Genomic DNA, 14,041 nt, shown 5'->3' with positions numbered 1-14,041 from the left:
ATCTGAGAAGCGTTTTTGTCAGGAACGTTTCCCAGATTGTGTATTCCTGTTGGGGGGTATTATTCATGAAGGCATATATTCACTCCGGATTTTCGAAATATTGCAAAAACGCTACCACCATTTGAAATCAGACGTTCACATGTTAGTTTCATAATATTGTAGATCTACTTGTAATATAGGATAATCGAACAGTTCCAAATAAAAAAAGAGTGTTTTGCCTCTAAATATGAGTTTCTTACCAGTGAGTTCCTCCAGTAGTCATTTGAGCCTGGTTATTGTTGACCGCCATAAACACGTAGTCTTTTTGCGGCAAGTTCAAAGGCTCAATGAACATTCCAACCTCGGAATCTAAATAATGAGAAACACAAAAACAGGTTATGTCCGTAAATCCTTAACATCAACAGTTTATCAGCTGTTTGGTTTGTAATGCATAACTTCTCTGTTTAAAGGTAGTGGTAACTATTGGTAATTACTCAAAATAAATATTAGCATGAAATCTTACTTGGTAACTAGTAATGGGGAGAGGTTGACGGTAATGTATAAAACATTGTGAGAAACGGCTCCCTCTAAAGTGACGTAGTTTTCGAGAAAGAAGTAATTCACCACGAATTTGATTTCAAGACCTCAGAACTAGATTTTGAGGTCTCGAAATCAAGCATCTGAAAGCACACAACTTCGTGCGACAAGGGTGTTTTTTCTTTCATAGTTATCTCGCAACTCCGACGACCAATCAAGCTCAAATTTTCACAGGTTTGTTACTTCGTGCATATGTTGAGAAACACCAAGTGAGAAGACTGCCTGGTCTTTGACAATTACCAATAGTGTCCAGTGTTTTTAACACCGAATCATAACGAGAATAATATTTTCTGAAATACTGTCAAAGACAAGATCATAGCACCTAAAGACACCCCAACTCACCATTGCTTATATTCATAATTGGTTGATCTCGAAATAAGTGAGTTAAAACGCAAGATGGCAAATCTAAAGTGATTAGCCGGTCATTGGTGTAATTATGAACGGATGACGTAAAAGGTGAGGTCCAAAGCCCGCTGAGTTTGCTTTGAAACAGAATGACTTGACATAAAGTCTTTTCTATTTTGTTTGCAAATTATATTTTTGATTTTTTAAACAGTCGTTCCTTTGGCATAGTGATGACGGTCCCGACACAGCATCATTACATGTTTTGGAGGGAACAAATACAAACACATTTTAAGAGACCCTCAGACGCTTCGGATGCTCAATTTCTAGAATGAATTTTTGTTAAGGGATACAAATGAAAAACTTTACGAGCGGGATTTGTACACAACGTTATTTCAAACATTTTTTCAAGTATGTTTCCGCTTTGGTTTATAACTTGAGGTTTTGTTTAATAGATGTTTTTTGCATCAGGGGTAACGAATACGTGGTGTGTTTTTTTAAACCTTAAACACCGATGTGTGTGTTTTTACCCCACAGCTATTTTAGTGAAACCATGTACATGTAATGGGTGGATTAAACAAGTATATATATTAATTAACTTATTCCCGTAATGATAACTTAATGAGAGCAAGATGATACACATAACGAGCTGTGCTTGTACAGGTATAGACCTTTAGCTAAGACATTGACATCATCAACTGTGGTGCGAGTCGCTGCAAGGCCAAGGATGTAGGTCTAGTTTTTGATCCTTGGCATTTCGCCATGCACCAATTCTGAGGCAGGTTCAACCTCAAGGACATATACATGCCCATCACATCAGAACCGAAGCTAGTTACTACATCACTGTACACGTAAGTTGAAATTGGCTTCTGCACTGTTGGGCAACATGTATAGTGGATGCACATGAACCACCTGAGGTTTTTTGTTTCGCTACGCTGGTTATGCATCCTACTCATGTAAACGTTCCGAAGCTAGTTACTACATCACTGTACACGTAATTTGAAATTGGCTTCTGCACTGTTGGGCAACATGTATAGTGGATGCACATGAACCACCTGAGGTTTTTTGTTTCGCTACGCTGGTTATGCATCCTACTCATGTAAACGTTCGGTAAAGCATTCTCACTTTTCAAACCTTGAATTTGCTGTTTCAACAGACAATCACATTTTATGGCATTTTCAAAGGCTTCGGGTGCTATTTTTTCAGAAGGAATTTTTGTAAAGGGATACAAATGAAAAATGTGTAAAAACAACAAACACCAAAAAATGAACTAAAAACAATAAAGAAATGCAATTAAAAAATAATAATATACGAAAGAGAACTTGTGAATACAATAAACAAATACCAATAAACCAACAGTGAAATAAATATTATAAACCACAAGGGAACCTGACTGGATACATTTTAAATGATTTGGGGTTGACCAACATAAATTAACAAAAGTGGGACTCAAACTAAAGACCCCCGGATGTGCAACCCAAAATCAACTAAAAATTGAAAAAAATTAGAAAAATAAAGCAGCCACCCCGACTTCAATTATTTTCCTGTGTAAACCAGGGCTTAATTTGATTGTTCAAGTTTTCGGATGAATCTACAATGTGGGCTGTGTTCATTTAAAGTGTAGAATCTATGTATCATCTTATTCCTTGTTGCTCTTGTCTTTACTTTACTGGCTCAGCATTTACTCGGTCCGACCAGATTAACATATTTAATTCTGACTAAACAAATTTAAAACTTCGATTGCTGCAATCTATTTGAAGGACGAGCCGGGGGTGTTTTGTTTTTTCAAAAGCAACCTCATGTATAGTGGATGGTATAACATTGGTTTCTTGGGAGAGAGTATGTGCTATTTACACTTTATTAGTGATATGCACAGTGTAACTATAAAACTTACGTGTGACATAATAGACCGATCCATTAAGCTCCGCCCCATTGCGTATTGACCAATCACAACGCACCAAAGGTCCGACACTAAGGTCCGACATGCGTGCGCGTATGCTTGGCGCGCGCGGCAGAGTTGTGCAGAAAGGCATTGGAGAGCCCCACGTGTTCTTGCTCACACGTACATCGTGCGCAGAGCCTACTGGATCGGTCTAGTGGCGTACTTTCCTACCCAACGGGCCCTTGACAGGAGAATCAAGTACACACTACAGTTCTAGATATTATATACAAACAGAATAAACCCATGCACCCAACACTCCCGGAAGGTCATGGTACTTCCAGCTGTACAAACTGAAGAAACCTGGATATTTCAAAAGCTACCATGGATGGTACTTTGTGGCAGTCTGTGGCAGCAGTGTCATCTAAGGTTTATGCAAAAACAAAGGAAACCCTGAACAGTCTGGCACTTTGTGGCAGTCTGTGGTACAGTGTAAGCCGTACACACAGAACAATATTATGTATTAACCCATTGCTAGACTTGAAGGTATGGTATTTTGTGGCAGTCTGTGGTTTCCTGGCACCAGCACCAGCTGTACACAGAAGAAACCCATAGACCTATTTCTAGTCTAGATTATATGGTACTTTGTGGAAGTCTGTGGTGCCAGTTTCTGTACACACACAGAATAAACCATACATCCAATGCTAGCCTGGATGGTATGGTACTTTGTGGCAGTCTGTGGTGGTACCTGTAGACAAACTGAAAGAAAAAAAATCACCCATGCTAGCACTGGGTGAATCTGTTTACCAAGTACAGACACTGGTTCCACACAGACTGCCACAAAAAAACCATCATCTAGGCTAGAAATGGGTCTCAGGATTTCTTCTGTTTGTACAGGTCATACTAGCGCCAGTAAACACAGACTGCGACAAACTACCATACCATACAGGCAAGCATTGGGAACATGCCAACCTCGCTACCATGGGCAGCGCGCCGTATCACCCGCTAGCTCTGCGTACGTCTCTTACCCCTGGGAGGGAAACTCCGATCCATGTCTTTGATTGGCTATCATATACGCGCAAAATATGAAACGCTGTGCGTCTTCAAAAAGCTCTATACGCCGAAACTAGTGTGTATAAAGATGTACGTATTCACGTTTTTTTTTCAGAACACTGAATGCCAAGGCAAGTTTATGACTTTTATTACACACAGCGCATCCAGCTTGTGCACGACTAACGCCCAACACAGAACGGATCAACCACAGGACTAATTGTAATACCCCTTATATTTGAATATTTTGGAGTTACACTTCCAGGGGTTATGGTCGAGCAAGGCATGCTGGGAAAAAATGGCGCGGCGAGATCGATCACCCATGGGAACGAGGTTGGGTACATGCGTGTCTTCTGTTTGTACGGCTCACACTGGTACCACAGACTGACACAAATTACCATACTTTCTAGGCTAGCATCAGGTGCATGGTACTTTTTGGCAGTTTTCAACTGGTTTTACTCTTGAACCTACGTTAAATTGTCACCTACCATTGCTGAGTTTGATGCACTGCGTCACCTCTGCACCAATGAAAGCTACTTTATCGGCAATCCTTTTAAATCTTTCGTACTCAAAGTATCTGTAAATAAAAAAAACAGAAAACTTGTGTGAATCTTACATACAGAGATTTGAATACAAAGACATACAAAGATCTGAATTCAGATAAATAAAGCATGATTTGCATCCCTAACAAGTTTGGTCTAGTTTTCAAAAACATTATTGAGTTCATTAGAAACAAAGCAACCAAATGTGGGCTGTATTTTCTTTATTTAACCAAAGGGGGCAAAAGTGTTGAACTTGGACACAACATCTGTTAACACATTGAATGTTTTGCTAACATTTGGCCGTCCATGCAAACCAGCACGGTTTGTTTCAACAATTGAAAGGTCTACATGTAGACGGTGTCAACTCGGTATGAGGTCAACTCTGCACAATGAGCGCTTGTCCCTCATCATATGTACATTGTAGGTAATGTCAAGGTCATGTCAAGGTCATGACAAGGTCATGTCAATGTCGTGTCAAGGTCATGTCAATGTCTTTTCAAGTTCATGTCAAGGTCAGTCCCTGGTGCTAAGAGCAGGGTTCAAATTTTACCCGAGACCACAGACCCAATGTCAGTAGTTTGAGTGTTGTGCCAGTGAACTCATAAATGACAAGTAGGCCGGTCTTTTATTTTCAAATTGATCTGTTGATCAGTGATACCTTAGGCTATTGTGTATTTTAAATACTTGAACAAATTTTGTTCAAATTGGTCATTTTGCATCTGAACTGACATCCTATACCATGGGTTTCAATTCTATTGAAAGTTTTAAGCCATTGCGCCATATTCGTGCATAATTGCTCTGTGTCAGAAAGTTTCTGAGGAGAATTTTTAAGTGGAACCTTTTTCTGTATAAAGGGGGCAGGGCTTACAGTCACCAAACCTAATTGTAAACATTGATAGTCCGACATTTCTGAAATTCTACCGTGCCCAGCGATTTCAGTCAGACTAGTGACCAGACTTGCCCAGTTCTTGCCCCACCATTTTAAAGATTGATCTCCATTTTGTAAAGACTTAATTTAGAATACTTTCTGGTGGTAGGGAAATCTACATGGAGCGATCAATGTGAAGCAACAAAAGAACAGACACAACGAGCCCTGACGCTACAGCTTGTCATTTCAAGTCCATCAAGTAAAGCATAAAATTAGCACTTAAAGGCACTGTACACGATTGGTAATTGTCAAAGAGCAGTGTTCTCACTTGGTGTAGATCCCAAGCATAAAATAACAAGCCTGTGAAAATTGTGGCTCAATCAATCATCGAAGTTGCGAGAAAATAATGAAAGAAACACCCTTGTTGGACAAATTTGTGTGCTTTCAGAGAGGAATAAAAGACTTCTGTCTTTATTATTTTAGTGAGAAACTACCTCTTTCTCAAAATCTATGCTTCTTCAGGGGGAATCGTTTACCACAACGTTTGATACTATCAATCAGCTCTCCAATGCTAGTTATTACCAAGTCAGTATTTAAGTTATTATTTGTTTTGAGTAATTACCGTAAATCTGTACCTTCCCTTTAATAGTGTATTGTACATTGGCCACTAGTTCTACTACAGCTAAAGCACAGGATTTATGTTTGAGTTTTTGTTTTTCAATTGAGCTGGTCTCTAACCAAGCCAAGTTGAGTATACTCAACCTCGAGCTAGAGTCTGAGTCTTGATGTTCTGAGACCAAGTCCGAGTCACTGTCCACAAAAAAATAAAAATGACTCGCCCAGTCTGTCAGCACTGCAGCACTCACTGCCACATTTAATAGAAATAAACCACAACTTACCCCCCCCCCCACATCATGCCAAATTATTTACTTATTTTATAGTTAAGCCTTCTTTAAATCTTATCTTACACTACAGAATTTTAGACAGTTTTACTTTTTACAACCATATTGATATACATCAAGTAACTGGGGTGCTGTACTCCTTTTCTTCGAAACTTTTGCGACACAATTTTGAAGAAAAAAATAGTACAGCGCCCCAGTTTACTGGGTTATATTGATATCATGAAATCAATTATGTTGTTGTAAAATTAAAAAGCTTTATGGCATATAGTAAAAAAAAAAAAAAAAAACCAACAACAACAACGATTGTATGCTATCCAGCTGGCACTAGACAAAGCCTATTCAGAATCTAGACTTGTATAAAAAAAAAAATTGTAAATGTGAACAGTAGGCCCTTTTTTAGGCTTTTTGCTTTGTATAAAAACTATGTTTATTATAACATGGGCTTTACATTTTTTTGATATTTTTCCGTATGGCGCCACCACTTTTTCATTCGATATGAAACAAGGATAACTTTCCGTATGGCGCCACCACTTTTTCACTCATTTTTACAAAAAGGGATATCTCATTGAGGTAAATAAGGTACTATATTATTTCATATCGAATGAAAAAGTGGTGGCGCCATACGGAAAATTTTCCTGAAATAATATAGTATCTAATTTACCTCAATTCAATACAATGAGATATCCCTTTTTGTAAAAAAGGGTGGAAAAGTGGTGGCGCCATACGGAAAGTTATCCCTTTTTTTATGGATGAATACCATTCATAATCATGTCATCATGTTGTAAAAAGCTCGATATACTAGAATACTGATCCTGAAGTTATCCATGCATAAACCAAACTTTACACGCATTCTAACGTAACTCGCACACAATAATTTTCCCGAAACTGGTTAAGTGTAAATGATCCAATACATGAACACTCGATTAGTCTCATTTCCTACCAAGGACGTCAACCTAACATCTAAAATGCAACTTACTCGAATGCAAACCCAATCAGCTTATCATTTAGCCAATGTGGACCATCAAGAAGAAGTAAATCATTGTTCCTCAAAAGGCTGTCGTGGTAACTCAGAACTTTCTCTTCCGAACCAGCCGCCATTGCTAATTCCAATAGGTTGAGTGGTCTTCAGTTGCCTATTGAGGGCGCTATACATAAGTACGCAAGGCGGGGTGTGATGATCATTCGTAAAAGGCCCATACTGGGCTAACATCTAAAATAATAATAATACTTCTACGTGATACTCGGCAATGTCCGTAAGTCAGGATATAACGCCAAGGGACTAACTCGGGACTACGCTGTAGAACATCAAGCCCTCCCACCTTGTGATGAAAATGTATGAAATTCTCAAAGTGGACAGAAAAAATGCCTGAAATAATAAGAAAGGAAAGAATACTCAACAAAAATTTGAGCGCAGTTCTGGTGTCGCATGCAATGATGATGTCCTCTATGCAATACTATCCGGAAGACATTATTGCATATGCAATAATGTTCGCCGGACGGTTTTGCATATCGTGTCCGCCCGGCCGGATGCTGCTGCATAATGCAATTGTGTCCGCCCGGACACTGCTGCAAAATGCAATTGTATCCGCCAGGACACATTTGCATATGCAGTTGTGTCCACCCCTGGCAAAACCGCCCTTGCAGTAAATTAAACGACCGTGGTCGACGGGACACGTTCACCCCTTTTTTAAACAAGCTAACTAAGTGCATGTCATGAATGACATGGGAAATGCTCGGCCGTTCGGTATTCGCTGCAATCACAAAAATAATTAGTGAATATTCATGCCGCATAATACGGACGTAGGTTCAGTGCATGCACGCTCGCTAACGCGCGCACATACATGTACATGGCTAGTCATGTACATGTCCGCCGGATGGTTTTTGCATAGCCCCGGAACACGACTGCATACGCAAAAGTGTCCGGAGCGGGCAGTATTACATGGCGGACACAATTGCATCCGACACCGGTTTGTTTGGTTTTGGGCACCTTCAGACTTAGCAGCGGGACCCAGGGGTGTATGTAGAATCGGATGCTCATGAGACACATGAAATTTAATTTGCATTTCATCATCAAGTAATCTGATGATGTCCAGTAAGACGCGGATGGTAGATGACAGTGTTTATAACAATTGATGTATTGTGTTCATTATTTGTATAATGTATTTTTTTGTTCATCATACAGTGAGTATGGATTCCTATTATAGGTTCCGTTCACCCACTCTGTAATTATCAGTCTGTTCCAAAAAATAGGATTTTAATTCCTCAGTAAAAATCGTAGTTTTGAATATAATTTTGAAAGATACGTTGTATTTCCACCATCTATGTATTGCTGAACCCTTATTCATTTTTCTTTTCTTTTTTTACAACAGTTTACAAATATAAAACAATAAACTATTAACTTCATTTAGCAAAAGACAATTCAGTTGTAATGAAATTTTATGGAAGTGAAGATGGATAACTTCTTCACTTGCGTAGAAATCAATAAAAATTACTAAAAAAAACCTTGTTGCTGGATCTGGTGGTTCCTCCTAAAGTTGTAATGCTTGGACGAGATCACAACATTCTCTTAAAGACAATCAGACCACACTGATCAAAACATTGAGTCGTTAACCACTACTCAAAAAGAGATATTCACATGGTGTTACCAGAGACCTCTTTTTATAGGTCACACTTTATCCCCGATGCAAATTTACTATATCTTACACACTTTTACTGTTTGTTCAAACATTCGAGACTTTTCTCAGTCATGGTTCCTCTCAAACTCCACCACTCTTTGAAGAAGAACTGTTTACTTAGATATCCCGTGAGCTATACTCTCCCTAGTAATCTTTTGCTCTATTTCTCCTCCTCAATCCACCGATGTCGAACTCAGGGTCGACGAACCTTATCTATATGTAACCCACGTTTCACAAGCCCTCATTTCCAACAACCAAGTATCGGCAAGTTCAATTTCCACCCTTTAGTGAGATGCTTGAGTTATTTCTAAGACGACGAAAACTTCAAACGGAACACCGAGGGGAAACGATGCATCTTGAACTCATCATAGCGAGACACTTGAAGGAACCCTAGCTGCTTGTTCATTAATGTTGCCTTGCCCCGGTGTGGCTATACCCTTCATTGCGGACTCCTTAATTACAAACTCTACCTCAAGCGCTTACAGCCAAGCTCCTGCTAAGTGGTTCCCAGGAACAAGAACAAGAAGAAGAAGAAAGAAAAAAAACAATCATCATAATTCTTCTGAGACGTCTCAACAGTCTTTGAATATTCCTGGTTGAAAAAAAAAATGAACTGCGTTAAGGAGCGGCTTCCGGTGGCCACTACCCTCCCGGCCAATTTACTTAAAGGCACTAGACACGTTTGGTAATTGTCAAAGACCAATATTGTCACATGGTGTTTCTTAACATAATGCATAAATAACAATATTATGTGAAGTTTGGGGCTCAATTTGTCGTCGAATTTGCAACAGATTAATGAAAGATAAAACACCTTTGTTGCATTATTTTACGTGCTTTCAGATGCATAACAAAAGGCTTTAGTTGAAGTACTCTATTTAATTGAGTGAGGAAATTACCTCACTCTCAAACCTTACATCATAGGGAGCCATCTATCATGGTTTAAACTATCAACAGCTTTCCATTGTTCGTTAGCAAAATAATTATTTATGCTAACAATTATTAACCAATAGTGTCCAGTGCATTTGACAGGTGTTTATGAATGACCCCTTTTCATTAAAAGCACAAGACACTGTTGGTAATTAATTACTCAAAATAGTTATCATAACAATGTCAATTTTACAGAATTTTAGCTGGACGCTAGTTTTTATTAAGCAACACTTTTCTGTTCTAAGCAAGTTTGCATGCTTCCAGGCTTTATGAAATTGGGCTATGTTTACTACGCTTGAATTGTTTGTGATCAGAATGCATGAATCAGAAACGACTTAATACAATTAACTGTGTTAAACAGAAACAACTGAAAATAAGAATCGATAGAGAGTGAAATTGATCCTGACGAAGGAAGTTTAAGTTACTAATCGATAAGGATGCAGCCTTCCAATGCAATCAACTAGGATAATTTAATAACGTCCAGACATCAATATTGGTAATCTAATTAATAATATCGATCGTCGATAATCGTTGGTTGTATGTATATCCATGACAGAGAAGTGAAAAAGTATATCCATGGCAGAGAAGTGAACAAGTATATCCATGGCAGAGAAGTGAAAAAGTATATCCATGACAAAGAAGTGAAAAAGAAAACAATTTTCAAAAACTGGAAAATGTAAGTAACTTCACCAACAACAACAAAAACGGGGTAAGAAAAAAAGGAGAGATAACAGCTTAGACAATAATAACATCACCGAAACAAGTTAATTTTTAAAACCTTTAACTGTTTGGGATAAGTATAGAACTTAGAGCCCACCAAATGACCCACGTGAGGACTTAGACAAAAATAACACAATTAATTAGATTTGATCAAAATATGAGTGCAATTTTACTATTTTGTACTAATCTTCTTCTTCTTCTTCTTCTTCAAGATTCTAGTCGAAATTGGTTTGTCAATATTATGATAGTCCTTGAACAGTTGTATTTGATAGGAAAGAGTTGAAATATATTTTATTAAATTTCAGTGGAACTCGTCATATTATTTCAAGTATTGAAATAAGTGTTATTGAAAAACCAATTTAAGATTTTACGCTTTGGTCGTCTATGTTTGGACAGCAATTGAATAAGTTAGAGTACATCAGTAGTGGGGTCATGAAATAGTTAGTCTGTATACAAAATCCCCCGAGGTAATGCGAGGACAATTGGCGCAGTGTAGGCTATTGCTTATCGTTTCTCATTGGGCCCTATTTCATAGAGCTTCTTAAGCCGGAACTATTGTTTAAGATTTTCTGCTAAGCAAAACAAGAGCGGGATACCAGTCATAAATGGGTCTTAGTGGCATGTTGGCTGGTAATGTTCTTCTTGTAAGCATATTTACTTTGTGCTGGACTGGAATTCGTCTGCGGAGACCCTGGTATGTTGTCTGAATATACATTCGCTCACCAGACGAATCTGTTATGATTTAACAATGAAATAAGTAGTATTGTACCATACCTTCTCAGAACCTGTGCATCTACTCCATAAATCATAAGTAAGATAGCTTCTGGAGATAGCCTCTAGATCGATTTAGTATTTATTTGAAAAACGCATTGTAATTTGGAATTCCTAAATGGTTAGCAGCGATATAAAAACAATGGGAACTATTTTTGGGGCTGTTCTCATTTTTGTTTAACTGTCTGATACGATGTAACACAATGCATAAAGCATTATAACACTCTAACAAAAAGCTGTACCAAAGCGCTCCAGAACCACACAAATAAACAGAAAAACACAAATTCATGCATTATTATTTCATATCGACGGGCAATCCACACAATCTCGCCACTGAATAACAGAATAGTTCCCAGACAAACAGAGAGGATAATTATAAGACGTGTTAAAGCCTTGTCTGGCAAACATCCGTCTCAACATCGGATTCGATTGGGAGTTGAATCGTGTACATTGTGTTTGGATTCATGTTTTAGTCAAGACGGTCGAGGCCAAACCGATGGAAGCTTCTCCCCCTATCCAGCCTTGCAAGTTAGTCCTCATAATATAACAGTCAATACTGGCCTTGAGTGCGTAAGTGCACGTGTTAATAATGCCCAAACGACAACGTGATGCACTCATTGTGAACAATATTTTCCTCTTTTTTTCTCTCTTTTGCATTTTCGATTTTTCATTTTCTTGAGAAGAATATATATCTGATTTCACCACGCTGAATCCTCATTCACTTAATAAGGCGATCAGATTTCTTGTAGCGTGACTATCAGTCGGTCTAATCGATCGTTGTTAAGGTAATGGCGGGTGAGAAGTAGACTTTAATTCAATCTCATCCAACGTCAAAGGCCAGTCTCTTGGCGAGAAGAACACTCCCATAGCTACTCCTTTGTGTGGGAACTAACTCTGGAATTGAACGGGAGGCAAAAGTTAAACAAAGTTTTCCTTATTGTGTCTAGAGACTATAGAGACAACAACAAGAGCCAACGGGGGACTAATGTTCTCGTCCCAGTCTGTGACAAAGTCTACACCGAAGGGTTTACCCGACGGACTAAACATTGCATGTATTGACCGATGTATTGTACACTGACGTCATCACTCGAGATATACCTCAGATACGCCATTTTGAGAAGTCAAACTTCCCTTGCGTAATGCCGTATCCGACTCAAACTACTTCGGGTTGGGCTACGGCCGTTGTCTAATTCGGCAATAGCGTTTAAGATCACGGACCGATTTAATGGCTCTAATTACCGAAAGCGAAGAATCGGAAGCAGTGAGTCGTCGCCTACGTAAGATGTAGTTCAAAGGTTAGCAGGCAATGTGCTTGGTGTACGCATGCAGATACCTCAATGGTGTACGTGTGTAGGCCTACTTACTTTACTCGGCTGTGCGGCACCATAAGTCCGGGCTACATTTAGGTACATGTTTGGGGCTACATTTAGGTCCGGGCTACATTTAGGACATGTTTGGGGCTACATTTAGGTCCGGTCTACATTTAGGGCTCGGGCTACATTATGGTGCCGCACGCTCGGCATTATTCGCTTTAAACAGCTAGCAAAGAAATCCGGTGCTTGACTTTGAAGGAGAATGATGATCGCAAGCGCACAAACTAAGAGCCATACAGTTTTGAACCTAGCATGTTTAACAATGGCTATGACGAGATCTGTAAGTAGATATTTTTCTTATGCGAATGTTTGACCAATGATCAACCTCCTATTGACCCCAAGTGGGGGCGCTCTACTCAAAGCGTGTCAGGTGCACACTTTTGATTGCAGCCAATATTGAACCCTTCGTTCGAATATTGAATAATTGGTAACCCACCCTTATATCATTCTGAGGCACTTTTGGAAGAAAAAAAAAAACAATCAGGAGAAAAATGGTGACAATAGTAGTAGACTCTCGTAGTTCTGCGACTAAATTTAGTTTGTTCTTAAAAAAAAAAGAACATACATTTTGATCACACTTAGCCACTCTGCAGATGTATTGAAAAGTGTGGAGAACATGTGTCTCCGTTGGGAAGACGAAGCTCTCATAAATAGGTGTTTTTCCCACCCTACAGTGACCGAATCACGTTTTCCCACTCCTTTGCCATACGATCTTCCAGCAGTAAGCAGCGGTCTTTTCGTCAAATTGGCTTCTACGTTCGTAAATTTGAGCTTTTTGTCGCCCAAAGGCAGAGGTAGATTGTTTCATCCGAATTGTGTAAGCAATGGTTCAATGAAATGATCGGGAAGGTCTGAACTCTTGTGTTGCTATCAAAAACTCCTCTTAGGTGTATCCTGAAGTTAAACCAGTGGGGAGGGGGCAGCAATGTGCGGCAGCAGGTGTCAACCACGGCACTTTCCTTTTCTCTCCAAAACAGATGTATCGAGAGGGCGGGTGGTTTTGTCCGGGCTTCGGTTTGCTAACATTAAAGGTTTGGAAAGATAAAAGGCAATATAACTTTATGGATCTGGATTACGGTTTATGGATCAGTAAGGAGGGGCTTGGCTCTTTATCGACTGATATGGAGCATACAACCTGTTTGAGAGCTGAATGGTTTTTCCGACCCAAAACCACCTCAGCCCAGCGGAGAAACTGTTTGAGAGCTATCCAACTCAAAACCACCTCAGCCCAGCGGAGAAACTGTTTGAGAGCTGAATGGTTGATCCAACTCAAAACCACATCAGCCCAGCAGAGAAACCCATTTAATATACACCTGGGTGAAGAGAATCCAAGTAAGGTTACATGGTTAACGTAACATTAACACCATGACTGACCAGGCCAGGATTCCAACCTGTCACAAGAACTGAGTCAGGTGA

The 14,041-nt window shown here is 39.3% G+C and overlaps 1 protein-coding gene across 1 annotated transcript in view; it reads right to left on the bottom strand.

Moving 5' to 3' along the window:
• LOC117307048 (sentrin-specific protease 8-like) overlaps positions 1-7,257 on the bottom strand; it is a 34,927-nt gene extending 27,670 nt beyond the window's left edge. Inside the window, exons 1-3 of the mRNA XM_033791686.1 lie at positions 7,136-7,257; positions 4,336-4,424; positions 240-348 (exon numbers count right to left, since the gene is read on the bottom strand). Coding sequence (XP_033647577.1) covers positions 240-348; positions 4,336-4,424; positions 7,136-7,257 — 320 coding nt within the window. The remainder of the gene's footprint in view (positions 1-239; positions 349-4,335; positions 4,425-7,135) is intronic.
• Between the last annotated feature and the right edge of the window lie 6,784 nt (positions 7,258-14,041).

This window comes from Asterias rubens, chromosome 2 (assembly GCF_902459465.1).
Source record: "Asterias rubens chromosome 2, eAstRub1.3, whole genome shotgun sequence".
NCBI classification, from domain to species: domain Eukaryota; kingdom Metazoa; phylum Echinodermata; class Asteroidea; order Forcipulatida; family Asteriidae; genus Asterias; species Asterias rubens.
Note: the sequence above shows the minus strand (reverse complement) of the source record. Positions and strands in the feature narration are given on the sequence as shown.